This window comes from Pholcus phalangioides, unplaced genomic scaffold (genome assembly GCF_987345545.1).
Source record: "Pholcus phalangioides strain wild (caught in Gottingen) unplaced genomic scaffold, Ppha-v1.0 ptg000008l_1, whole genome shotgun sequence".
NCBI classification, from domain to species: Eukaryota; Metazoa; Arthropoda; class Arachnida; order Araneae; family Pholcidae; genus Pholcus; species Pholcus phalangioides.
The window spans coordinates 41588294-41615157 of record NW_028301601.1 but is presented as its reverse complement, the minus strand read 5'-3'; the positions used below and the strand labels follow the sequence as shown (position 1 = coordinate 41615157).

At 35.3% G+C, this 26864-nt stretch overlaps 2 protein-coding genes across 2 annotated transcripts in view; one reads left to right on the top strand and one right to left on the bottom strand.

The window, feature by feature from the left end:
- mGluR (metabotropic Glutamate Receptor) overlaps positions 1 to 26864 on the bottom strand; it is a 375829-nt gene that overhangs the window by 329634 nt on the left and 19331 nt on the right. The window contains exon 2 of the mRNA XM_089234664.1: positions 19407 to 20074. Coding sequence (XP_089090790.1) covers positions 19407 to 19957 — 551 coding nt within the window. The 5' untranslated portion in view covers positions 19958 to 20074. The remainder of the gene's footprint in view (positions 1 to 19406; positions 20075 to 26864) is intronic.
- Positions 23152 to 26504, top strand: LOC149084298 (THAP domain-containing protein 2-like). The gene is made up of 2 exons (XM_089235463.1): positions 23152 to 23399; positions 26447 to 26504. The coding sequence occupies exons 1-2, from the start codon at positions 23247 to 23249 to the stop codon at positions 26492 to 26494; spliced, it is 201 nt and encodes a 66-aa protein (XP_089091589.1). The 5' UTR covers positions 23152 to 23246; the 3' UTR covers positions 26495 to 26504.

Here is a 26864-nt window from a genome sequence, read left to right as displayed (position 1 = left end):
TTTTTAGGGTTTTTCCGTGACGTTTGATTCCGCGGTACGCCAGCTCTTGCGGAACCCCAGTTGGAAATTTATGCAGTAGAACAGGGGTTTCTAACCTAAAAGCTTTCGCGGAACCTTTGATGGGTATGAGACTTTTCCGTGGAACCCTTGATGGTATTGTTTCGCAACGTGTGTGTCGCGGCTCCTAGGGGCGTCGCCAAACTTTGTCAGAGGCAAGCTGGAGATATTGGTTTCTGTCCCTATTTATGCTTTGAAGTGATTCTTTTATATAGGAAAATATCTAAAAAACTATTCTCGGGAGCCCTTTCCTCTGCCGTCCCCTAGTTGCGGCTCTGTCCATGCCTACCCTGGGATAGAGTTCAATGAGTTTTCTTTTTGTTTTATGCATGGCTGTTTCAACATTAAGGGTGACTCATCATGGGTTCCCTGGGCAAAGTGATGTTTTGTGGCCCATGCTTAGCTGGAAGCAACAGCTTACATATTTACATACTTGAACTCGAAAATTTACCCGGATCGGGGGAGATAAAACTACTATTACCGTTTTCACTGTTGTTTGGTCATCCAAATTTGTTAAAATATGTGAAACTTTTTTTGTGAAAGTGCAAAATAAAGAACAGGGGCTGTAACAAGAACTTCTTTTTTAATTTGCAACTTCTCCGGGTTCCAAAATGTTTTAGGGATCAGTGACGTTTGATTTCGTGGAACCCCAAAAAAATTCTCATGGAACCTCTGGGTTCCGCAAAACACCAGTTAGAAGTCCATGCCGTACAGTGCTACGATAGTGTTTATAAAAAATATATTTCAGAGATAAAATTGCATTTATTGAAAGTGCAGTGACTTCAGTTATCCGGATCGCTTCGACTCCACTAAAACAGGTGAAGGCAGCGAAATAACTGACTGAACCGATATGTTCAGGCAATGAAACATTTTAATACAGTAGGCCTACGCAAGTATAAAATGTGAAAAAAAAAATGTTTTAATAGTCAGCGAGTTACATTTACATACTAAAGCAAAATTCGTTTTTCACTAAGAAATAACATTCATTTCGTGAATTATCCAATCATGCGGATGGGGACTGGTCCCAATTGATTCGGATAATTGAGTGCTACTGTATTGATATAGGCATACTGCGATTTTCAACCATTGTTCCCGGGCATTTTCGAGTACTTCCACGATCCCTCGAGATCGGATAAGAACACTTTGAGATACGACAGTTCTGATCTCATTCCCAAGGATGCAGCGAATGCCATAAATTCGCTAATCTCTACAGCCTGATGATAATTTGAAGAATTGTTGACTTTTTGACGAAGTTGGTTAATACTAGTACATAACTGTACATGCATCTCGTGCACATTCCTCTGTGGAATTTATAACGAATCGGTACATGCTGGAACACGAGGCCAGAGTGTAAGTATGAGGCAGAGCCGTCATTTCCACCTTTTCCGGGGGGGGGGGGGGCAAAGCACATGTATTCAATGTATGTATATATATATATATATTCGTATATATACATACACCATTTTTAGTGTATTTTCAAAGCCAGCCCCGTAAATGACGGGCCTGGTATGCGGTATGTTGTTAGAGTTGTGCCGAACTTTGCTACTGCCATTCGTAAGCATTAATGAGAAATTAATATTTGTTTTCATACATTTAAATTTTCTTCAAAAATTAATAGTTGTAGCTTTCCACAAAAGACGCATTCTTCTATTGATAAACAACTCTTTGACGTGCCCAATAAGGTCCATTACTTAAAAAATTTTAACTTTTTCTCCTTTTCTCTGGGATCCTGGAAATGTAGTAAGAATTTCTGGATGAATTTTAGGTGCATTCAAAAACACGAATGTATATATCTAGTAAATCCCGTGCAACAATCCGGTAAAATATAAATCCAGTAAATAATCCGTCTGCTGGTATATATCTAGTAAATTCACCAACAACAAAAAAATGATAGAAAATTCCCTGACGTACATCACGCATATGAGTTCGACAGCATCTGTTTTAGTCAATAAGTATTATTAATATTCAATAATTAATGTATATTTGATATCAATAATATTTCGGTATGTGCATAATAATTTGTCTCCTTAAACTGCTATTAAATTGTTGTCGGTTAGTGTTCCGTGAAACAGTTACCGGTCTATCATCGTAACAGGAACACATCATGGGTACTTATGAAATTTTAATTAATCTGTTACTAATTTTTTCTCTTCGTTTGTTTGCTCAATGATATTCCATATTTTTGTTATGGACATCATTTTTCTTTCCTTTTTTCCAGTCACCTTTTTTTTTTTAATTCACCTGTAAGACTTTTGAATTTTATTTCCACACTGCATTTCAAAATTTTATTCAAGTTTCTTGAAATGTTTATACGAAAGAGACTGTAGCAAGTATTACACTTCGTTTTAAGAATTTGTCAAACTAGTTTAACCTTTTCTCTTTGCGTATACTTAACGTGTAACTTACTTTTACTTTTTAATTTAGCGATAGGTGTGTTGTAATCTACCTCAAGTTTATCTGAAACAACACACCCCGATTCAACGGACCCAACTTCGGACTGAATGGATTGTATCCGGATAATGCAAAATAAATAAACTTTCCAATTTTTGACTATCTGATCGTGATAACGCAAAAAATAGTAATTTAGGAAATAATGAACAAAAAATTCACGATACAGAAGATCTATACATCAAAAATAGTGTAAATATTCTATTCCGTTACTATCGATGATATTTATTTTTTTTACAGTAAAAAATTGCAGCTATTTAGTCTCAGAAGAAAAATCGAATTTAACGAGAAACTATACGCTGCTAGTCCGTTAAATTGAGTGTGCAATCCTTTCCCTGAGATACTTCTGACAAGTTGGGTGCTGTAAATCACCCCTCTTGCTACATCTTCCTTCAACTTACCCTCCCTTTGATGCCCCCCGTGGCTACGGTCGAAAACACTACGGTTTTTGTTTCAGTCGCAAATGTTCCGGTCGCAAATAAGACGGCTTCTTTGCATCAGTCCGGGGTTGTGAGCGGTTCTATCTATCTATCTATCTTGATGAAACCGCCTCTCTTGTCATTAAAATGATTCAGATTGTCTGTGAAATTGGACCAAGTAACTAAGAAAAAAATGCGCCTTTGTGCTCATATATTAAGTCTATTTTTCAAACGTTTGAAAATTTTTAAATTCAATTTACAAATTAATCGTATTTTACTGCAATTCTTCATCGTTCTCTGCTTTGTCAAAAAATTCTCAACAACCGATACGAAACATGATCAAACTGAAGATCGACTGGATTGGACGGATATTGATTAATACAATCAATATCCGTCAAAAATGCTGAAAAATTCGAATCTTTAGGAAATTTATGAATTTGAGAACCATCAAAAATCCCTGCTCACAGCTTTTCATTGTTCAGTCCAGGAAACGTTTTACAAATTAATTGGAAGCACTCGCCACTTTATTTATTGAGTACCTTTATCGAATTGCTTCACTAAGCCGAGTTTTATATGATGTGTTGGGAGATGTATTTTGTCTATGAGAGAACCGCTGGCTCCGTAAAAATATTTTCTTTGTTGTCCAGTAAGAGGTTCATCAGCTCAAGATCATCACAAATAACGAATGTCTGATGATGCTTATGATACGTAAATTTTGCGCATAAAATTTCGAAATTTCGCAAAAGTAAAATTTTCTAAATCGGAGATTTTGCATTTATTCGCGAAAAAGAACAAAACCAACGATACTTTTTTCCTTCAGGTTTCATTTTGAAGAGAAGTAATAAAGTACTTAAAAGCTAATACTTCACTAGTCTCTCCATATCTCCTTCTTCAATAGTACTTCCCTCTGTGAGTAGTAACGGCGTTGTAGGTACATAATACAGTCGACTCTCGGTTTACGAAGTTAATTCGTTCCTGAGGTAGGTTGGCAAACCGAAACACATTTGCCCATAGGAATTAATGTAAAATTAGATTCATTCGTTTCTAAGACCCCGAAGATTCCTGCAGTGTCAATTTTTACACTTTTTCACGCTCAAGTGAATAAGTCGAAACCTATTGAAATAATCATACTGACACCAACAACACTTTTTTCCAGAGAAAAACCAGACTATATGCTATACATGGGCAGAGCTGTACCCATGTCTAGTCTGATTAATTTCATCTATTAATCTCAGTGTCAAAGTTCTCGAAACTTCTGCCTGCAAAGCAATCTGGCTACAATGCGTTCCAAACCGAATTCATGGTTTTATAAGTCACTTGCTGCCAAACTTCATCAATAAACTCTACGAGCAATGTGGGACATTAAAATGTTTCTAGAAATCAGATAGTAGTAATTATATATGTGTCAGAGGTTATTGCAAAACGTGTTTCAAAAATTTCTCCGATGAAAACCGTCCCAAAATTTGAAATGAAAAGCTGATCTATGAGCTGTATAAAAGGAGTCGAATTCGGAGGAATGCATTTGAAAAAATCGAAATGCGGCCGTAGACACCTCAATTTTTCCATTATCATTTCGAATTTAGTCAAATATTTTCCGGCTTGCGTGTTCGTAAACCGAATAAATTTTTGTTGTTGGTAAACCGAATTTTACGCAAACCGAGACGTTCGTAAACCGAAGGTTGACTGTGTCAGCATTCTTGCTATTTACGGGACTGCGAAGACTTTGAATAACTGCCTTTGCAAAGTAGGTAGTAGAATTTCATTATATTTAACATGTGCATGGCCATCAACAGAAGTCTTTTAGATGACTACTGAAAGTAGTATGATTCTATTTATCAATGACTTCATACCATGCCATAACGTTGCAAAAAATATTATCTTGGAGAAACTTTCCAAAGTACAAAATTTGGGTGCAAAGTTGATGTAAGTGTTGTCATGGCGTCAGATAGGCCTGACGCCGTGACAACACTAGACGCAATATTAATAGCAACTATACAGCAACTATAGACGCAATATTAATATTGTGCGTCGAATATCGTGTAAAATAAATGTATTTAAACTCTTCTGCTGCTGTCAAACTTTTTTCTGTCTTTTCGAAAAAAATGGCTCTGACTTTAGCGTTCATGAGAAAATTAACTTGATGCGCAAAACTTGCGCGAATGGATATATAGTTTGGTCCTTCTATAAATAGTCAATAACGTCCATAATTTTCGGATAGAACTCAGAAACGGAAAGCAACTGAACTTTTAATTCACGAGTTAGAATTCAAAAGCATTTTGCTCACCAAAATCACAACCTATTTTCGCTTAAAATTGTAAATCTTCGAAATTTTGAGGAAAAGTTATTAAAATTAAAATTTTCGTATTTATTCATCTACATCGGCTAATTTCACTTTCATCGCATTTATTCCGTAAATATGAAAATTACGCTTCCTTAATGATGATATGAATGCAATAATATTGAGAATAAGTTAGGAAAATAAATAAAAAAACACAAAAGTAAAAATCTGCCGCAAAAAATAGTGATTACAGACTGCATTGGAATGTTGAGAATATGTACTATCTCAAAACTAGTCATTTCGTCAAAACCAACACCAGTTTTGGAATCAGCAGCCCACTAAAACCTAAAACCTTTACCCTAAAACCGTTGAAGTTTCTTTGGTAAACCGATTTTTTTTTGTTTTGAGCAGTGTTATAGAGGATATTTTAACACTTCTAACGAAATTAGACATACCCTGTCTCTGCCCCAGTCTGGCTGTGTCTCTCCGAAGGAATTCGTGTTTAGTTTATTCAAAGTTCTCTATGACTTTTTTTGAAAAACGCTATAAGCGGGATCCGAATTGGACAAAAACCGAGACTGTCATGTAAAACCAACAGATCTATCCACCCCCCCCCCCTCGAGAGTAGTTTTCTATCGTGTTTCGGTAATCCGAGTCAGTGCTGTGGGTTCTGAGCACCCATGGTAATTTTTGCATGCATCCGACACCTGCAGAATCGATCAGAAAGCAAATTTATTTGTTTAAAACAAAGATGAGTACCTGTGGGGATTATTATTATTATAATTTTTGTAAAAAGCATGTTTTGGCCCGATGAGCCAATTTTGCCTGTATAATCGAGCGAGTAGTTTCTTTCTATGTTACAGCCACGAGGCTGAGGCGTCCCCAGTCAGTTCGCTCTGGATTGTCGACATGTATAGTTAGTTCTCAATTTTCTCTGTGTATGTTTCTTTTCCTTAATAATTGTGATGTTTTTAATTATGGATTAAAATGTTTAATACGTTCGCGAGTCGTTCATCTCTTTTTTCCACATCATCGGCAATATCACCACATACCTACTTGTCGCGAATCAGTGTATGAGTGTATGTGCGTGGGAGAGAGAAGATGTTTTTCTCATATATTTTGTGGTGTCAGATTTGACCCAGACGATTGTGACGTCATTAACGAAACCCCTCTCCCTCTGTGTTTTGTTTTTGCTTTTTTCTCTCTCTCTGTCTGTAGTGTACAAGATATAGTTGAAACGATGCTTTCGGCTCGAATGGAAGCAGTCTTTTTTCGAATGTGCTAGAGAATTTGTACAGTATGTATCATGTGTATTAAATAATATTTTAATCCAGTTCATCCTTCGTGTCAAAAGACAACTGCGTTTGTTTCTCGGGTAGAGATGCACAGTTGAAAGAAATTTCGAATGAACCCTTCATAACACCTACTGGTTCGAAACACTTCCGAAACTCCTGATCTTAGTCCTTGGTAATTTGAGGTAGTCTCGGTGCCGTTCACCCCAGATTTTCGACCAGTGACCCCAGTAATTTTTCTCGAACGATTGAATATAAGCAAAGGGTGTCCGGCCTCCTCCTCCGGTCCATACTCCTCTGGAGCATTTGAAATAAATTTCTCAGTAAATGTAGTTATTCGTGCTCTTTACCCATTTTCGGACAAGTGTAACTAATGATAGGTTCATCAATAAGAGCTGCAATGTGGATCAAGTTATCAAGCATAATCAAGAACAATAAAAAATCCTGGACCACAAAACGAGTAAGTTTATTTAAACGTGGGACGAATGGTCACGCTTATTTTGTTCTGCAATAAGGTGTAAGCTAGCATGAATTACGCAAGTTCCACTAACTGAAGGTTGTACCTAGACCAGATACGTATTGAGCTCCCGAATGAGACAAAGAACATCTAGAGAGGAAAAATAAGAAAATAAGTCGTAAATTTTGTGATACATTACTATATAGTTCGGAGTAAATAATGGCTGAGACATTTTCTTGATTAAAGACGTAAAACTGGTAACGAGTGTTGAAAAGGAAATTGATTCCATAAGTAATATTGAAATACAATACGTCATCGTTAAATTTGATTGTCATTATCTTGGCAATAAAAATCTTTCAATATTTATTTAAATAATAAATAGTTTAACTAAAATTCAATGTCAATCATTTGAAATTACAAATAATTTTATTTTCAATTAAAAACACCAATTTTATTTATGATTGTGTTGAATTTTAAGAAAATACATATTTGGCCGCCGAGTATTCGGTTATTCGCTCAAATCACTATTCGTCCCATCCTTAATAAGACAGTAATAGAATTTCAATTCTGAATCAATTAAGCATGAAGATCGCATGTATCTACTTGATATCTATCATTCCGATTCATTATGCTCAACTCAAAGATTTTTTAGTAGACCACCTATTATATGCAAATGCATAAATATTAAATAATACAGTGGATCCCGCTTATAACGTTTTCCAAAAAACTGTCATGGAAAACGTTGTAAGCGAGAACCGCTTTAAATGGGAAATCTTAATGACAATTACAGTCGATCCTGCTTATATAGTTTTCCCGCTTAGTACGACTTATTCTGGTGTTTACAACTCACTAATTCGCTCTTAGATTTTCCATTTAAAGCATTTCCCCGCCTACAATGTTTTTGTGACAGGTTTTTGAAAAAATGTTATAAGCGGGATCCACTGTACTTAGAGTTGAGACCACAGAAATAATTCGTACTAAGCGGGAACGTTAAAAACGGGATTGACTGTAATCGGAATAAGTGTGTGTGTGCATAGTTTTAGATTACTTCATTAGAATAAAATCTTTTTTTAATGTTTCTGTCGAACTAGTTCACATGTTTTCTATATTATCATATTTCTATCCACGTGTGGCATCTGTGAGTTGCCGTGATTTTTATTGATTGAATTTAGTTCAGTTGATGTAGTTATTTTTCTTTTCCCACGATATATCTTGCATGTACGATCAATCGATATCGTTTATGTATATGATCGTATAAGTGCTCATTAATTTATGTATGATTTTACTAATTTTCCCTCTTATGAAACAATCAACTTCCTTTGGTTTGACAATGCCGTAGTCCACGCACTGTGCTGATAATACTCAGGCGAGATTAGTTGTAGAGACCCTTCCTAGGATAGAAATCCCTCGGGATAAGACTTATGATCACCTCCGTGCCGAGTCCGGTAATAATGATAACAATAGTTCTACTCAAGCTATATATTATTATAGTGTTGGTTATGTCGGCGTTTTTTTTTTACGTGTAGCAATCCATCACTTGTCAGTGGTTCAAAGAGGACGGGTTTTTTTTAACTTGTTCTAGCGACTGGTAGACGACTCACGTCTTTCATTGTTCAAATTTCATCAAAAGTTTCTCTGCATGTCTTTATAATGTTCATCAAAGAGAAAATCGCACTTAGCAGCTTGGTGGAAAAATTAGGGATAAACCGCCAACATCGCCGGCTCGGCAAAATTTGTCCGATTTTGACCCGGTTTCTTGTTGTATCCATTTTGTCGCCATTTAACAGGTTGCAGAAACAAATGGGAGATACAGCGCCAACATCGAGGGCGCGGCAAAATTTGTCCGATTTTGACCCTATTTCCATGTTGTCCGCATATGTCCCGTCCGACTCGCTACCTTCCTCTTTTCTTCCCTACCATAAATGGCCTGAAGTTATTAGGGGGTTGTATCCTCATGAAATTGTGCCACTGAAATAATCTTTGACTCGTGTTTTTTCAACTAATTTCTCATAATTTAAGTATATATACAGGGTTATTATAAAAAAAACTATCCCGACCTATGGGCCCCTAACTATCATACCATTCACAGAAACTGAATGAAATTTTGGCATAATGTATTTTGAAGTATGCGCTCGAAAATGATATGGAAAACAACAGTGTCACTAACAATTACGGTTATAGTGAGAAAATTTCGAAAATATCAAATGGCAACACCAAGTTTTTTGTATTGGAATGTGATCTCCATTGTGAAAAACCCTAAATAGCGTTCGAACGGCAACTGTAGCAAGAAAATCACATTTTTATTGGGGGTCATTATTAAATTAAAATTTTTTATGTCACGCCAGGGATCTTTCCTAAATTAAATTGTTTTATGTCTAAGAGGGGGTCATTATTAAATTAAAATTTTTTATGTCACGTCAGTGATCTTTACGGTTTTCTTTCCAAAATTAATTTTTTTTATGTCACGCAACACTGCATAGAGGGATCTTTCTTAAATTAAACTTTTTTTTATGTCAGTTTTCCCAAGTCTGACTAAAAAGTTTTCAAAGTCCCTCGAAGTTTCCAACGCTAAGAGGGAATTATGGTTTTTTAACTTTCTCATCGGGCCACAAGCCGTTCTTACTTTCTTTTAATGTCTAACCTTTCCTAAATTAAACTTTTTTTATGTCAGTTTTTCAATCTCAACAATGACGGCACCCTCTGTATACCGGAGCTAACGAGAAAGAGAGGGCTATGGCACTCGAAAGTCACGTGATCAACTGGGTCCTACTTTTTTTTCCCAATCATTTTAGAAAATTAAAGCTAATGACGAAAATTAAAGTTTCCAACATCATTAAATTATCGCATGATGTCACATTTTCTAAGAGGGGTCGTTCTTAAATTATCGTTTTCTCCAACTTACTTTTTTTTCAAACAGGTTTGATGAGGGCTTCAATTATTTTTTTAAAATAAAAAAATTATCGAGTTTAGCAAATACGATACCAAGGAACCTTTCCCAAATGAAATATATTTAAAGTCACATTTTCTGAGGTAGTTATTCTAAAAGGGATCGTCATTAGATTATCGTTTGGAATTTTCTTTTCTATCCCAAGCGATGAGATTCTTTTCAAAGAGGGGTCATTCCTAAATCATAGTTTGTAAAGAAAATTTTTTATCCCCATATTCAAATCTGACGTGATGCGATTTTCCACAAGCTCGTTTATAAATCAGGTAGTAAAAATGCATGTAACAAGTTCTTAAGGAACAATTTATTTGAATATAGCACCACTTTATTTTCGTATACGTCTTTCCAAAATTATCGTTTTCACTAATACACTCCGTAATGGGATTTTTTTTCAAAGAAGGATTGTATCGCTCGGAAAACTTTTTTTTTTGTGAAATTTGTCACAACTCTGACGTCACATCCAATCAATTTCATACCCATGACGTCAGGTTTTCACAAGGGTCGTTCTTGAATTATCGTTTACACGTCATTAAATTATCGTTTGGGTTAAACTTTTCATGCTCTGACATGTTTTTACCATCGTGTAACTTCTCTTGAAATATGAGTTCTTTTACCTAACTGAGAGAATTTTCCGAGCTTTAAAATAAAAGAGCTACAGCAAATGAATTACAAAGTCTTTTCTATAAATCAAGTTTTCATTTATTCAATGTTTTAAATAAATTTCTTCAATCATGCATTTCAAATTTTCGTAATTAATCAAGCAATTTTCCGCGACGTTATGATTTTCACTGGAATTTTAGCGATGTCATGAAAGTCAAGACATGATCGTAATAGATGCAATATGTTATGTTATCATGCAACTGTAGGAATTCGTGCCCAGCTGATAACCCATGGCGCATCCATGACGACTAAATAGTTTTCCCTACGAAATCGTAACTTTTTTTAACTTCCGACTATAGCATCGGTAATGTAGAACTCGTGTTCATCACTTTAGATTGTTTTTTTTTTTTTTTCGCTAACTTCTATTATTTTTTCCAATGACATCCTCTCTAATCTTCTGGTTACAGTAACAAAGTTTTTGTTGGAAAAGCTCAAATGCAGTTCTTCCATCTACTCTAAATCGAGATATCACACTTACGAGAAGAGGTTAAATAGATGTCAAACTAGCATAAAAACTCTTGATCAGTATAGTTCATTCTTTCTTAATAGTCAACCAGCAGGCAGACTTTCTAGCTTTCATTACAAAATAGTAATTTTTTCAGCATGCATTTGTTAATCTTAAAGAAACCTCCACGAGAGACGTTTTAGTGATCTCACAATCAAATAGTGTGATAAGACAAAATATTTTATCCGAATTTATATGATTTCATGAAGTAATAAAAAATTAAAGGTATAATCTTTCAACGAAGAGTCGAGAATCACTTACCAAGGTGGATTCATCGTTTATTGAGACTGCAAAAAAAGTTAGCTTACATCGTTTAATACTAACTTCAACCTTTTACCTGCAAACTTGCGCATTTGTGAACATCGGGGAAAATATAACAGCGATGAAGAAGATGCTATAGAAACAATAAAATCAAAAATATAGTAATACCACAAGAGGCTATGAAATACTTTTAACATATATTTATTTTTATTGATTATTCTAGATAATTTCTTTGAATCGTATCATCTTCCACACAACTCAACATCATCACCATGATTCATTTAGTGGATCTCCACATTTGGATTTGCCCGCAACTTTCCATCCGCAAGAAGTTCTGGGTACAGCTATGAATCTGATAATATCGGGGATGTCGCCTCTGATGGTGGTCGCCTTGAGATGTCGATTAAAAGGACTTCATTGGCTGATTCACGATTATTCACCCAATTTCGAACACGTTGTTGAGTCTAAAAAATGAAACATTTGGGGAAAAAAACCATTTAATTTTAAGAAAATAGATAAATTTAAAGAATAATTTTGCTATTTTTGAGTTATCATACAAAAGATTTCAATTTTAGTGATGAGGATTATATAGACAACCGAAGAAAAGAACTTTTATTTATTTTTTGTTCCCCTATGAGATCACAAAACAGCTTATGAAACTGACGGTGAATTGAATAAATCATGCAGATCAAAAGACGTGTTGCACTTCGATAGTATGTTTAAAATGCTGATACTAATAGGGAAAACAAAAATATTTTTAGCATCGATTTTTATTTTTCTATTCAGCATAAAAATAGTTTAAACCAAATTAAGTGTCAGGAATATTATGTTTAGTACAACTGACTACGTTCGAGACACTTTTAAAAACAGAGCAGTCTGTACAAAACGTATGGTTTTAATCATAATTCAGAGATATTTTTGAGCCGTTACGCATTATTTCCTCGAAATTAGCTTATTTTTATACTTACGCTGAACATTGTACACTGAAAAACTAATGTATATAGTCATTTTTATACACTACGTGGCTATAGTAGTTGTCAATGCAATGAACTAGAAGTTCTAAGATATGCTAAATATTTTCTGAAATATGTTAGTTTTTATGAAACAATACATGAACTTTGAAAGGAAAAGAAGTTCAATATTTTATATTGCAGACTATCTTCAAATGACGAATTTCATGGAAGTTGTCGATTCTTTTCTTTTTCACAGAAATACAAACTAATTTATTCTTATATATATGAAGTGTTGAAAAAATTCTAGTTGAGTCAATTCAATCTGAGTATAGATCTCAACTATTTTTTAAACGTGTTTCATGAAGATTCGTGTTTTTCGTAACTCCACTGCGTGCAAAACTCATTTATTCAAAAGTATGTTCGATATTTTAATGAAATTTTTAGTCGTGGTTTCAGATGATACTAACTGTGCAATGAACTGGTTGTACGTTCAGTTACATTTTACAACTGTTTTAATATAAAATATTGAACTTCTTTTCTTTCAAAGTTCATGTATTGTTTCATAAAAACTAACATATTTCAGAAAATATTTAGCATATCTTAGAACTTCTAGTTCATTGCATTGACAACTACTATAGCCACGTAGTGTATAAAAATGACTATATACATTAGTTTTTCAGTGTACAATGTTCAGCGTAAGTACAAAAATAAGCTAATTTCGAGGAAATAATGCGTAACAGCTCAAAAATATCTCTGAATTATGATTAAAACCATACGTTTTGTACAGACTGCTCTGTTTTTAAAAGTGTCTCGAACGTAGTCAGTTGTACTAAACATAATATTCCTGACACTTAATTTGGTTTAAACTATTTTTATGCTGAATAGAAAAATAAAAATCGATGCTAAAAATATTTTTGTTTTCCCTATTAGTATCAGCATTTTAAACATACTATCGAAGTGCAACACGTCTTTTGATCTGCATGATTTATTCAATTCACCGTCAGTTTCATAAGCTGCTTTGTGATCTCATAGGGGAACAAAAAATAAATAAAAGTTCTTTTCTTCGGTTGTCTATATAATCCTCATCACTAAAATTGAAATTTTTTGTATGATAACTCAAAAATAGCAAAATTATTCTTTAAATTTATCTATTTTCTTAAAATTAAATGGTTTTTTTCCCCAAATGTTTCATTTTATAGACTCAACAACGTGTTCGAAATTGGGCGAATAATCGTGAATCAGCCAATGAAGTCCTTTTAATCGACATCTCAAGTTCACCATCAGAGGCGACATCCCCGATATTATCAGATTCACAGCTGTACCCAGAACTTCTTGCGGATGGAAAGTTGCGGGCAAATCCAAATGTGGAGATCCACTAAATGAATCATGGTGATGATGTTGAGTTGTGTGGAAGATGATACGATTCAAAGAAATTATCTAGAATAATCAATAAAAATAAATATATGTTAAAAGTATTTCATAGCCTCTTGTGGTATTACTATATTTTTGATTTTATTGTTTCTATAGCATCTTCTTCATCGCTGTTATATTTTCCCCGATGTTCACAAATGCGCAAGTTTGCAGGTAAAAGGTTGAAGTTAGTATTAAACGATGTAAGCTAACTTTTTTTGCAGTCTCAATAAACGATGAATCCACCTTGGTAAGTGATTCTCGACTCTTCGTTGAAAGATTATACCTTTAATTTTTTATTACTTCATGAAATCATATAAATTCGGATAAAATATTTTGTCTTATCACACTATTTGACTGTGAGATCACTAAAACGTCTCTCGTGGGGGTTTCTTTAAGATTAACAAATGCATGCTGAAAAAATTACTATTTTGTAATGAAAGCTAGAAAGTCTGCCTGCTGGTTGACTATTAAGAAAGAATGCACTACACTGATCAAGAGTTTTTATGCGAGTTCGACATCTATTTAACCTCTTCTCGTAAGTGTGATATCTCGATTTAGAGTAGATGGAAGAACTGCATTTGAGCTTTTCCAACAAAAACTTTGTTACTGTAACCAGAAGATTAGAGAGGATGTCATTGGAAAAAATAATAGAAGTTAGCGATTCCCGAAAATAGAGTCCTGGTTTTAATTAATAATACATAGAATATACAGTCCCGGTTTCAATTTCTAAATATTTTTATTATTATAATTATGGTTGTTGGTTTTAGCATGTTTATGCTTGTTTGAGCGTCAATAGCGTCCCACAGACTCATATCATATTCATTTACCCAGAAATCATATTTATAATCCAGATCTTATTTATGTTTTCATTTCTCTTGTTTCATGATATTTTTCATATTGTTTTCATTATTTTCTGTGCTGGCGATTTTTTTTTTTCGGCGCCCGTAATGTGTCTAACGGCCTTGGCGACTTTTGATGGGGTCGTCGGACATGGGGGAAAGAAAACAAGGAGGTGACAGCAGAAACGAAAATTGAAGTCGTTGTGGCAACCCTATGGGCTGACAAGTAAGCCCAAACAAATCGCTCTTTTCCCTATATATGTACATAACATGGGTTTTGCCGGATCAAAAAAATTCTTTTAAAATATTAATAACTAAATAAATTTAAGCACCATGACTGTTTAATGCGTCTTCAGGTAATCCACACTATCCGATAATGGGGAAAAATAAAATCTTATCCTTTTATAAGGGGTTGTTATATTTTTAATTTATTTTTGAAAAAGGGGAAAGATCACTTTTCACTCTCGACTCGTCATAAGTTTTTAGTTCAGTGCTTCAATTTATTTAAAAAAATTGATGCATCGCATTAATGTCTATGGGAATATGATTAATTACAATAATATGAAGCTCCAATAAAATGCAAATTCATAATTTTTTTCTTTTAACTGTGTTTATCTTGAATTTTTGTTTCGTTCATCATTATGATAGATCCGGGACATTTGGAAAGTGTTTCAGGCCCGTAGGCGCTCGTCCTAAGCTTTACACGAGCAATTTTGATTTCTGAATCATGGGCGGAGATACGGGGGGGGGGGGGGCCCGTGGGGCATTGCCCCCCCCCCCAGCGTCAAATGTGGAGTCGACTGATATATCTCCGCCTATGTTCTGAATCAATTCTGAATTGCTCGAGCACCTACTGACAGGGCCGTAGCTAAGATTTTTGCCACCCGGGGCAAACATGATTCAGCCGTGTGGGCCAAACAGCATTTTGCCGCCGCCGTGCCTCAAAGTACTGGAAGTGTTCGAGCGTCGTCCTCCACTGTATATTTATGGTTTTGCTGATTGTAGGCTGTACAAATTTCGCCACCCTTTTTCCGTTCCACTCTCTCATATTCTTGAATACGTATTACTGGAAATATATGCCGCCCATCCGAACCTTCCGCTATGTAGATGTAGTATTGAGAAAAAATATTAAAAAATAAAAAACTTTTTTTACGAGCCGCTATGTCATCTCTCTGGCCTATAGTATTTAGAAAAATAATCTGGGCTGTTTTTTTCTCTTCATTTTGTACCAATTACTTTGCTTTTAAAGTGGTATGTGTACGAAAATTTTTGACAAAAAAGTTTTGAATTGAATTTGAAATCTAAAATTGCGTCTGTGTTCAAGTTTTGGCCTGGAATGGAAATATTTCTACAATATTTTAATATAAACAGCTGAAAGGCATTATATATGCTAATTTTTTGCATATATAATGTTTTTCGCAAAAAAAGTCAGATTTTTTCAAACACCGCTTTTTCAAGTGTCTATAAACATTGTCTTTCTCTCACCACTGAGGTGTTATATGCTTTAGCATAATTTTTTTTAAATTAAAATGCCGAGAAGAAATTTTATGTCACAAGATATGGGTAAATTTTGGTTATTTTTGTAAAAGGTTCCATGTTGTTGAAGTTACTATTCGAAAACAAATAACAACTAAAATTTTAAAAGCTCTCGTTCAATTGTATAAATATATCCACAGAATTTGAGGGGGGAAAAACGAGTTTCTAAAGTGAATAGTAAATTTTTAAATGATTTTTAAAAACGGGGATGTTTCTCATAGGAAAGCATGGGAAGCCACGATTTGTTTGGGCTTACTTGGTCCCTTTAATAGAGCGATCACTGGCTTCATCTGGCAACCCAGATTCCCCATGCTTTCACAACGGACGCGCTGGTCGCATCACTTCCTGTTCTTTCCTCCATGGTCGTCGGACATATTTGGCACCGAAAAATAAAAGTCGCCGAAAATCGCCAACCTGTCCCTTATACCGAAGCTGTTCTCGGATTCTAATATGATTAATTAATGAGTAATTTCACTAAACATTAACTACTCTAACAAATAACCACTCATGAAATATATTTGTGAAACAATTATAAACTAAATTATAGTGTAACAAAACAACATCATAGTGTGAGTAACAGTTTTTTTAAAGGAAGAAAAAGGAAAAAAAGATTCATGAGATATTTTTAATGTAGATAGAGCAGATAAAAAGTCTATAACAAATATATTTAAACGTGAAACATAGGAGATAAACATGGAGGCACGTGGCTCGTAGTCCCTGTAAACTTGTGAAATTAGAATTTCGTGTCACACATATTCCCCATCTATCTCGATTTCTACTGCTAGTAGAACGAAAAGTGAGGTATCAAAATGTTCAGGAAGATCTGTAGAATTTTTGAAAATTATAAAAAAATCGATTTTTTTTTTATTGTTCAAAAGTCTTGTGTCCCCTTTTAAACAAGTAATAATATTGTAGAGCTCTATTAATTTTAAATTAATCTACATTTAAAAACACAGTTCAAACGTGTTTCTGAATGTTATTCCTTATTTTTGTAAATTGCAGCACTTCATTCATTTACTTCTATTGATTTAAAAAGAACAGCAATAAAAAATTTGAAAAATGATCAAAGTTATTAAATTGCAACGTTTAATGAAGATGAAATGCCTTGACGATGTGTAAGCTGGTGAACAACGCTAATTTTTGTTCATTAATTTTGTCAAATTAATCAAAATTAATTCTTATGTTCGTAACTCGAAAAGTTTATAAGTCGGGGTGCGACTACATAAAATGTTTTCAGAGGGGCCGCGAAATTCCTAAGCCCGGGCCTGATTGTATATATTGGGCACCAAAATAACATTAAAATTGTATATGAATAAAACGATTCTTACTTGATAATTAATTACTATCAATTATCTCAGTGGTCAGATCAATATCAGATCAATGCTCTCAGCAATTATCCCGTGATTTGCTCAAGTTCCAAAAATTTTTATTTTTCACAGAAAATCGCGTTACTCCAAAAACGCAGAAATCGTCACATTACTGCATTAAAAATACTCATTATTTCCCCACCTTGGAACATTTTCATTCCTTTTATAAAATTCCACGTCTCATAGTTAAGGCCATTCAAGTATTACGTCAGCAATTTTTCAACCATTTTTGACCCCCTCCCCCCTTGTCAGCAAAGGCATCTCTGCCCCCTACTTCCTATCACATATTGGAAGCAGAGAATGTACGTGTGAAGGGGAATGGGAGGGCTCCTGTAAAACAATTTTTTAATGCAAAAAATATTTTAAAAAAATCAAAATTTCGAAAGGTCATTGATCATTTTTGTCGCACCACGGTCATTTTCTGCACACGAGGGCTAATTTTAGACCGGGACCTACAATTTATTGCCGATTCCGAACGTCAGGCTTGTTTTTTATACTCATCGAGAGATTGGTGAGCTAACCCCTCGATGGGGGACTCTCAGCGGTAGCAATTTTTTCTGAGGCCATGTTGCCGTTTCAGTTGTGCCCTTGTGTCAGGAAAGTTTTCTGACAAGGACGAACCGGGTATCGAACTCGCGACACCTCTAAACATCCTTAGGTACTTTAGGCGAGTAGCTTATCGACCTGGGCTACCACGACCCAATTTCAAAAGGAAATACCTTTATATGTTATAAACAATTTCTGTTAATTTCAATGCTATTCAATATTAAGAACTCAAAATTTCCTTTTAAGAAATTCATTGTGACCCACGCTCTAAGCCATATAATGATAAATCCCTGGCCCATGGGCCAAATATGGCCCGGGGGTTACCTCATGTGGCCTGCCCCCTTAATCTTAATTTTTTAAAAATGAACTAAGCGGTACATTTATAATTCCAGAGCATTTAAGCTGCCCGTGGCACATTTTCAGATCACGTGGCAAATTCACAGATCACTTGAGTGACCCGCGACACAGTTCCAGAACACACTTGAGCGATCAGTGGCACATTTAGAAATCCCTTAAGTGACAGTTGGCAGAGTTTTAAAGCACTTAAACGACACCCAGTGCAGCTCTACATCACTCAAGTTACCCCAGGCGCATTCCCAGATTACTTAAGTGATCCGCGGCATAATTACGGATCACTTGAATGATGCGTGGCACAGTTCCAGAGTACTTAAGCGTTCCAAACACATTTCTAGATCACTTGAAGGATCCACGAATTATTTCGAGATAACTAAAGTGGCTCTCTAGGAGACTTATGAATAGAGAGATTGTTTAGTTCAGGTGCCACAAACCACAGTTGAGGATGCTATTAAGAATATTTCATATTTTTATAAAGGGTGGTTGATGACATTTGCATCATCCAAAACCCCCTCCCCACTTGTCATAAAAAGTCAGCAAATCGGAAACCCCCTCCTCCCCATCGATGCTGACGTAATACTTGAATGACCCCTTATAGTAGAACAGATAGGTAATTTAAATTTCATTTGATCTATACAGTAACACAGATATCAAAAATGAATTGAGCGAAATTTTATAGCGAAAACTGACTAAAAAACGAAGGTTGAAAAATAATGTTCTCCAAGGTACTCCCCTCTCCCTCATTAGTTTATTGTTTAATAAACAATAAACTATAATGTGGGAAGATGCCTGGATTAAGGCTTCAGGTTTTCTAATCAATGGATGTCGCGGTCGCATCGTTTATCGTATCGATCCAGTGTATACTGCCTAAGACGCCCTTATTATAGCTATTTTTTTTATGTCAACTCCACCGCAAAATATTTACGTTGCAATTTAAAAAAATGTCAGAAATGAAATTTTTAAAAAGAGTCAATATAATTAAATGAATGTCACACACACACAAGCACATGAAAAAATGCATAATAACAATTGTTAATTTCAAATAATTATTTGGAATCAAGAAAACGGTTCTCTTACCTAGTTTTGTCACTGAGTGAAGTACCTGTCGACGCTGGCGATATTTGTGGTATTTTGAAAAGTCTCAGCAGATTGGCAACTTGCAGGGACACTTCGCTGTACGAACCACCAACAACTCCGACAATAGGCTGAGCGGTGAACTTCCGCTTTGGAGCAGAACCATCCGCACACTCGAAAGCCGTTTCTTCGGCGCTATTTATAGAGCCTCTGATGAATTCGAGGCTTTGATTCAGGGCGTAACTTTCACTAGAGCAAGTGTCCAAAATTATGGCTCCTAGTTTGATTCCGTCTAAAATGTTGGGATCCTTGTTAATCTTATCGAGAGCATAAAGCATAGCTTCCAATCGTTGGACACCCCTGTCTTTGTTCATCTGTCCGCACTTGGTTTTGATCCCCTTTTGATGCAACGGAAACAGGCCTCCCAACATGATATCGCCTGTAACCAATGCCTTTTTCCCGTTTTCATTACCGTTCACTGAGTGGAAAAATATGAACGTGAAACCACATATTATTATGGAACACAAGGTCAAAAGTGATTTGCCCTTCTGCATATTTTTCTCGTATTTTTTGGATAGCTGTCACGCATGAGGCATCTCGACGATGGTTGACTCCTTTTGGACACCTTTCTGGACCATTGCCTCGAAAAATGCTTTTCTACTTTTCGAAAGCTGAAGAATAAGAAAAAAAATTACTCATACACATGAAGACATAATTTTGCTGCAGTAAAACATAATTTTATGTTATATGTTTATATTTCATTGTTCATATTTTCATATGCAGTAGTTCACTGTTAATGTGTAGAAATGAATCAAAACGAAACATAATTTGTTGCGTACACTCATAGAACTAATCTGATGTTTGTGCATGTGTGTGTGATTAATCCAATTTTCAACATTAAAATTACTCACTGATTTCCGCTTTTCTGAAATACCTCCATCTCACAAAAGATTACTAGACGCAGTCCAAAAAAAAAAACAACTGAACGAAGCGTAATAAATTCAGTAGTATGTGGCTGTTGTAATCGAATGCGTTGGAAAAAACACTAGTTTTGTTTTATAGCTGTGAATATAACTATTGTTCCGTAAAAATTATTCGTTACTCAACAAATGCATGGTTGTTTGAAAGTCACTCTATCACCACACATTCTGGGTTTTTATGAAAGGCTCTTCTGTATTTCCACTTTCTTTAGACTAGCACAGATGCCGCACGTAGAGTTTCCTCTGACTTCGATCGTAAACTTAAGATCACGATAAAGTAACACCTTTATTTATATCGTATGACGTTTAAATAAAAAGCTGCACTAATTGTATTTCAAACGTTAAATAACGATATAACCGTGCAAAACTCAACGTAACACAATACTACAACTTGATGAATAAAAACAGTGTATAATAACACTGACAAGTACTTATACATTAACGAAACTAATATTATTCCGTTTTGAAAAGAATACGTCTTATGTACATCGAGATGGCGATTTGAAAAGTTGAGCGTAACTAAAATAAGTCATACTTGAGACTTTCGAAATCAAAATACATTCAAACTTGGTACGGGCAAATTCCCATATAGCAGCGTTTTTCAACCGTCATATCCCTCGGTACACTTAATTTAAGATTTTTTTAAAAAAGTAGTTTTGATGATTTAGTTATTGACAATATGTATTAATAACACTGCGCAACACAGATTTTGGTGCCGGGTCTTTGGGGTCATTCAAGTATTACGTCAGCATCGGGGGGGGGGGGGAGGGGGTTTCGGATTTGCTGACTTTTGATGACAAGGGGGGGGGGGGTTTGAAGGTATCTTACGTCATCAACCACCCTTTTTGAAGATATGAAATATTCTAAGCAGCTGACGAAATTTTGCTGACAAGGGGGGGGGGGGGTCAAAAATGGCTAAAAATCGTCTTACGTAATACTTGAATGGCCCCTTTTTAACACATTTTATATGTTTTTCATGTGCTGAAAACGACTATGAAATTACTTTTCACCCATCAACTCTTGTTCCTGAGTTATAAAAATAGCGTTATTCACCTAACACACTAAATTAGGTTTAGGGTATAGGCGTTAAATTAAAAAAAATTGCTTAATTAATTTCTATCATTTCAGTTGATTCAAAAAACACAGTAACACTTCTGTAAATCTAAATAGCTTAATTAAAAATCAGAAATCAAAAGAATCATAAAAATAAAAGGAAAAGTTATTATCTTCCATTCCGAAATCTTCTTTTGTTTAAAATTCTTGAGTTAATTTTGTTTTGTTTACACGGTCTGTTTACAGATTCCAACAGTAACCTGCCATCATATGAGTATCCCATCTGCCCTGGTGCGGTCCTCCATCATTTTTATGTGCTGGTGTAGTCGCTCACCTTGTTCCTCACTAGTATCGCCTAGATTTTCGGGGAAATGGTTTAAGTGGCTGCGCAAGTAATGAACCTTTAAGCTCATATTACAACAGAGGTCTCAGTTTTTGAGCAAGCTTTTAACTACACTGGTGAAATAAATTAAAAGAATTTGCATATTTTATCGAATTTCATGAAAAGAACTGAACTGAATGTAAAACCACTGCTTCTAGACAAAAATGCAAATCTTGTACGTCAAATACGTAAGCGTACACGTGTGTGTAGGCGGAGCCAGTAGAGAAACAGGCTTTATAAGCGCGCGTAAGTTAAGATGCATTTCGTTCGCTAGCACACCTCGGCGAAATTCTTGGTGTTATTTTGCAGCAATCGGTAAATTTCAAATTGTAACAGTAAAAATGAGTAACCACCAACGTTTAGATGATGGAATGAGGTGGCGAATTGTGGGGAGGCTAGAAGCAGGCCAATCTCAAGTCCAGATTTGTAGAGAGTTCAATTTAACGCCCAGCGTCGTGTGTAACTTATGGAAACAGTTCCAAGATACCGGATCCATCGAGAGAAAGCCTGGGCAAGGTCGTCCAAGAGCCACGACGGCCAGAGAAGATCGCCATTTGTCGATTATAGCGAGGCGTAACAGGAGTGCTACAGCTTCTCAACTCTCTCGTGACTTGTATGCAGCCACAGGAACCCGTGTATCAAGGGGGACTGATTCCACAACACTTCATGAGAGAGGGTTGTATGCAAGAAGACCTGCTGTTTGCGTCCCGCTCACTTCTACGGACAGGAGAATCCGTTTATCATGGTGCAGAGAGCATAGAGATTGGAATATGGATCAATGGGCGACCGTTCTCTTCACTGATGAGTGCCGAGTGATGAGTTCAGCCTAAGCACCGATTCTCGCCGTACGTTCATATGGAGAGAACCAGGGACCCGCTACCTACCCTCCAATCATGGCTCCACATGGGGGGGGGGGGCTGACAGGGCTCCAGTCCTGGGGCGCGGGAGTCGGGGGGCCCGTTTAAAGATCTTTTTGATTTTTTTTTCTTTCGGATATGTTCCCATAGGAAAATAGACAGGACTCTTCAATATCAATCATATCAATTTGTACTGTTATGGACGGATATCTTGAACTACGTACCTTAGATCTCATTGAAATTGTTTTAACTATGCACATGTACAAGTAAACGAAAAAAAACGAAACCACCCCCCCCCCCCGCCGGAAACGAAGAAAAGAACATTTTACAAGGGCCCCCCCCCCCCCGGCTCTCATGGCAGTCGTTCTCCTAGGAAGGAAGAAAAGACATTGTGATGGTCATGGCTAGAACTCCTTAATACACAGGCTGGCGCATGCGGCATTCTGGTCCTTTTTGTAGCACTACTTACTATCATCGCATTGTAGGGTCCTTTCAACGCTCCTATATATTAGTTAAATTTATTGTGTTTTTAGTTGTTTTTATCGATTTTTTTCGTGAAATAACTTCAGAAATGCCTTGTTGTTCGGCTCCAAAGTGTTCCAATTCCGACAAAAAAGGTTTTAGAATGTTTAGATTTCCGGCGGAAAAAGAACGACGCGAGAAGTGGATCGTGAACTCCAGGAGAGACGATTTCATACCAGGAAACGGAGCTCGCCTGTGTGAAGTGAGTTAAATTTAATTATTCTGTGTGAATTTTATTTTTTGAAAATCGTATTTGTGATAATGATTTTAAATGAGAACTATATGAAAAAATAAATCGTTTGGAGGTAGCAGACGATATTTGGCGAGATTGCTCACATGTTGTGTTTAGATATAAAAGTTATGGTGATTTTCAATCATTTTCCTGGTTTTTTGTTCCGTTTGATTTAAGAGAAAAGATGCATAGGTACATAATTTTTACCAAGAGAACTAATTTAAATTCAAATTATTTATGAATTTATCGTGGAATGCTCACTTTCTCGGCTCTTAGTTTGGCGATTTATCGCTACTACGACGAATTACTGTTATAATGAATTTTAATTTATTTTATTATGTTTTGAGGCAAAATTTCATGTGATATTTCTGTGGAAAATAGAAATGTTTTAATTTTGGCATTTTCAACTAAGAGAACATGGTGATTTCAAATCAGTTGGAAATCGGTTCTTCAATCATCCTTGCTTGCTGTAGTGAGCTCTGCTGGTTTGGCGACTTATCGCTTGCAGATTGGGAGTAATTAGCTAAAATTGTATCTTCACTGAAAATCAAATAAATAATTTAATAAACAATAAATTAATTTTAATCCCATTAAATTTGAATTTGATTCGGAATTTAAAATTTCTATTTTTTTTTAATTTTAGACATTTCTATAATTTTTCTTAAATTTTAGACATTTTTATAATTTTTCTTAAATTTAAACATTTTCAAAATTTTCAATGAATCTCAAAAATTCTATCTATATCCCTATAATAGCTTAGTAAGTGTGAAAAATTGCATAACAATGTCAAATCATTCGCCAGTAACCAATTTGAGAAAAATGCATTTAAGTATTGTGAATCAGAAATGCTGACATTTTTTTCTCAGACCCAACACCATACAGACACATGAAAATAACTTCAATGTTCAATAACATATTGTTTTTTTATATTGCTATCTTACTTTTATTTATCCCTTTAATGCTTTGAAAAGCCTGCCGCTTCTAACACTGGATGCTCAGCAAATTAAAAAAAGCCATAGATTAAAAAACTGATGAGGTAAAAATTCAATTGAATTTATTTTGCAGTCTGTTATCTATTTAACATGTTCTGAGAGTAATATTTGAGGCAAATTAGCAATTACTGTGAGAAAGATAAAAAAATAGAAATTGACATTATAACCGTCAAAACGCATTATAAATGTTAATATTTTTTTACATTGACATTAGCATGAACAGATTTTCTGGTAAGTGTGATACAAAAGATGCGTAACAATTACTTTTTTAAATGAGTATTAAGCTCAACAATGTGTGCATAATTTTCCGTAGACGAAGTTTCGTCAATTGTCACCACCATATCTCATTGCATAGATATGCAATTGCGAAACACGTTATAATGATAGCAAGAAAAACCTTTTTGAAAATCAGTTTTTTTTTTTCATTCACTTATTTCTGATGTCCGTTATCACAATACACAAATTCACAACAAATCACACAAAACACTGCACGTCAATATAAATTTTGTGCTGCCTCCATTGTTTTAAGTGATATTATTATAATTATTCATCTGTGGAATTTTCCCCATTTCATGAAAATGGTTTTAAGTTCATTGACCAGATTTTAAGCACACTGATAATATATACTAAAGATAAAGATATGAACTGTTGCATCCTATCTTTCTAGTATGTGGAATACATCCCCATTGATATTTTTCCTTTATCATCACACAACCTTGGTTATGTTCCAAAAACTCTGTTCATACCATTTAGATGTACTGCTAATTTGATTAATTAAAGGATAATTTCGTTGAACAAGAAACAAATAACCATGCATGAAAAAAATTATGGAAGTAATAATAAACTGGTAATGTGTAAAACAAAAGTACACAATAGATTCAATGATATACGAAATATAAAATGTAAACAAACAAAAAAAAAATGTAAGTCAGGGTTTGACAAATCAAGAGGGAAAAAAAATTAATGCCAGTCAAACTTCTTAGGAGCCAAGGGTGATCTTAATCTCAAATAAAATGGTAATGAATAATGGTTTTTTTTTTTCAACTTTCTATATCTTTTTCCTACTTTAAGAGACACATGCTGCCTTGAAATTAAAAGACTCAAATTTACTTATCACATGATTTACTTTATAAAATCTGTAATGGCATTTCATCGCCATGGCGCCCTGGTGGGATTTGTCAAGTCCTGCTACAAGTAACTGTTTTTTCCTTTAACTAAATGAAGAAAAAGACTCATGAGCAAGTATTGTGAATGGCAGGGATTAGTAGGGAGTGTTTTATAGGGATTACAGATTTCAGTCAGATCGTCCATCTCAAGCTCTTTTTCACAAATTCATAGAAAAGCTCTATATTACACAGCTCACTTAATACACATCTAGGCAATTTTGTAAGCGGAAGGTTCAAATCTACACTGTTTTGTTAGTGAATGAGCACCAGAAATTTGCCACTGGACTTATCCTTTTGATGAGATCTCTTCTAGCCCAGCTTCGTGGCAGAGTACGGAAGACTGCGGGAGGTCCAAATCTATGCAACGTTTGTTAGTGATAAAGTAAAGGTGCTTGCATCCTTTTAATCCTTTTAGATTAGGTTTCTTCTTAGATCCTGTTAGGATATCAATAGGCTATTTACCATGTTTACTGGAAATTCAGATGCGTTATTTTAGAGCAGATTCAGACATCCCCATTACTGTAATTGAAGAAAATACTTTAAGGATAGGTATTAAGAATTCCATGAGTGTCCAGTATTTAGAGATTAATTATGATGGTTAATGAAGATTTTAATTCCTATTCTGAGAAATTGGGGCAAAATTTTTCATCTTTGAAAAACAGATGTGTATCCCTTAAAAGGAATTTTGACTGTTTTGGACGTTAATATTTGTACCATATTAATCACTTAAAAATATGTATGTTATGCTGTTTTATCATTCTTATGTGTGATGCAATATGCACTTACCTGACATTACTTTGAATTAAGGTATGAAAAAAGCTGTGTGGTAATTTTTCGTTATTGCCCCTTTTTAAATTAGGTACATTTTGAAGAAAACCAGTATGAGTTGAAAAGGCAAGATGGCTGATAACAGTTTCCTCTAAATCCAGCATCCTGCACTGCTCTTCCAGAACCACACCCAAATTGCTTGCTTTGCACTGCTGTTCCAGTACCACACCCAAATTGCTTGCCTTGCACTGCTGTTCCAGAACCACACCCAAATTGCTTGCCTTGCACTGCTGTTCCAGAACACCTGAACTGCTTGCCTTGCACTGCTATTCTAGATGCCTCCTCAATTTGTTCAACATTCATCATATAACGCTGCCCCAGTATTACTCGTCCTGAACTGCTCGCCCTGCACTGCTGCTCTTTAACAGTTTCCTCTAAATCCAGCATCCTGCACTGCTCTTCCAGAACCACACCCAAATTGCTTGCCTTGCACTGCTACTCAGAATCTG

Excerpts from the sequence above, each read along its gene's own strand:
- LOC149084298 (XM_089235463.1), top strand. The coding sequence starts at position 23,247 with ATGCCTTGTTGTTCGGCTCCAAAGTGTTCCAATTCCGACAAAAAAGGT. Across the intron at positions 23,400-26,446 it reads ACGGAGCTCGCCTGTGTGAA|GTACATTTTGAAGAAAACCA; the intron begins GTGAGTTAAATT and ends TTTTTAAATTAG.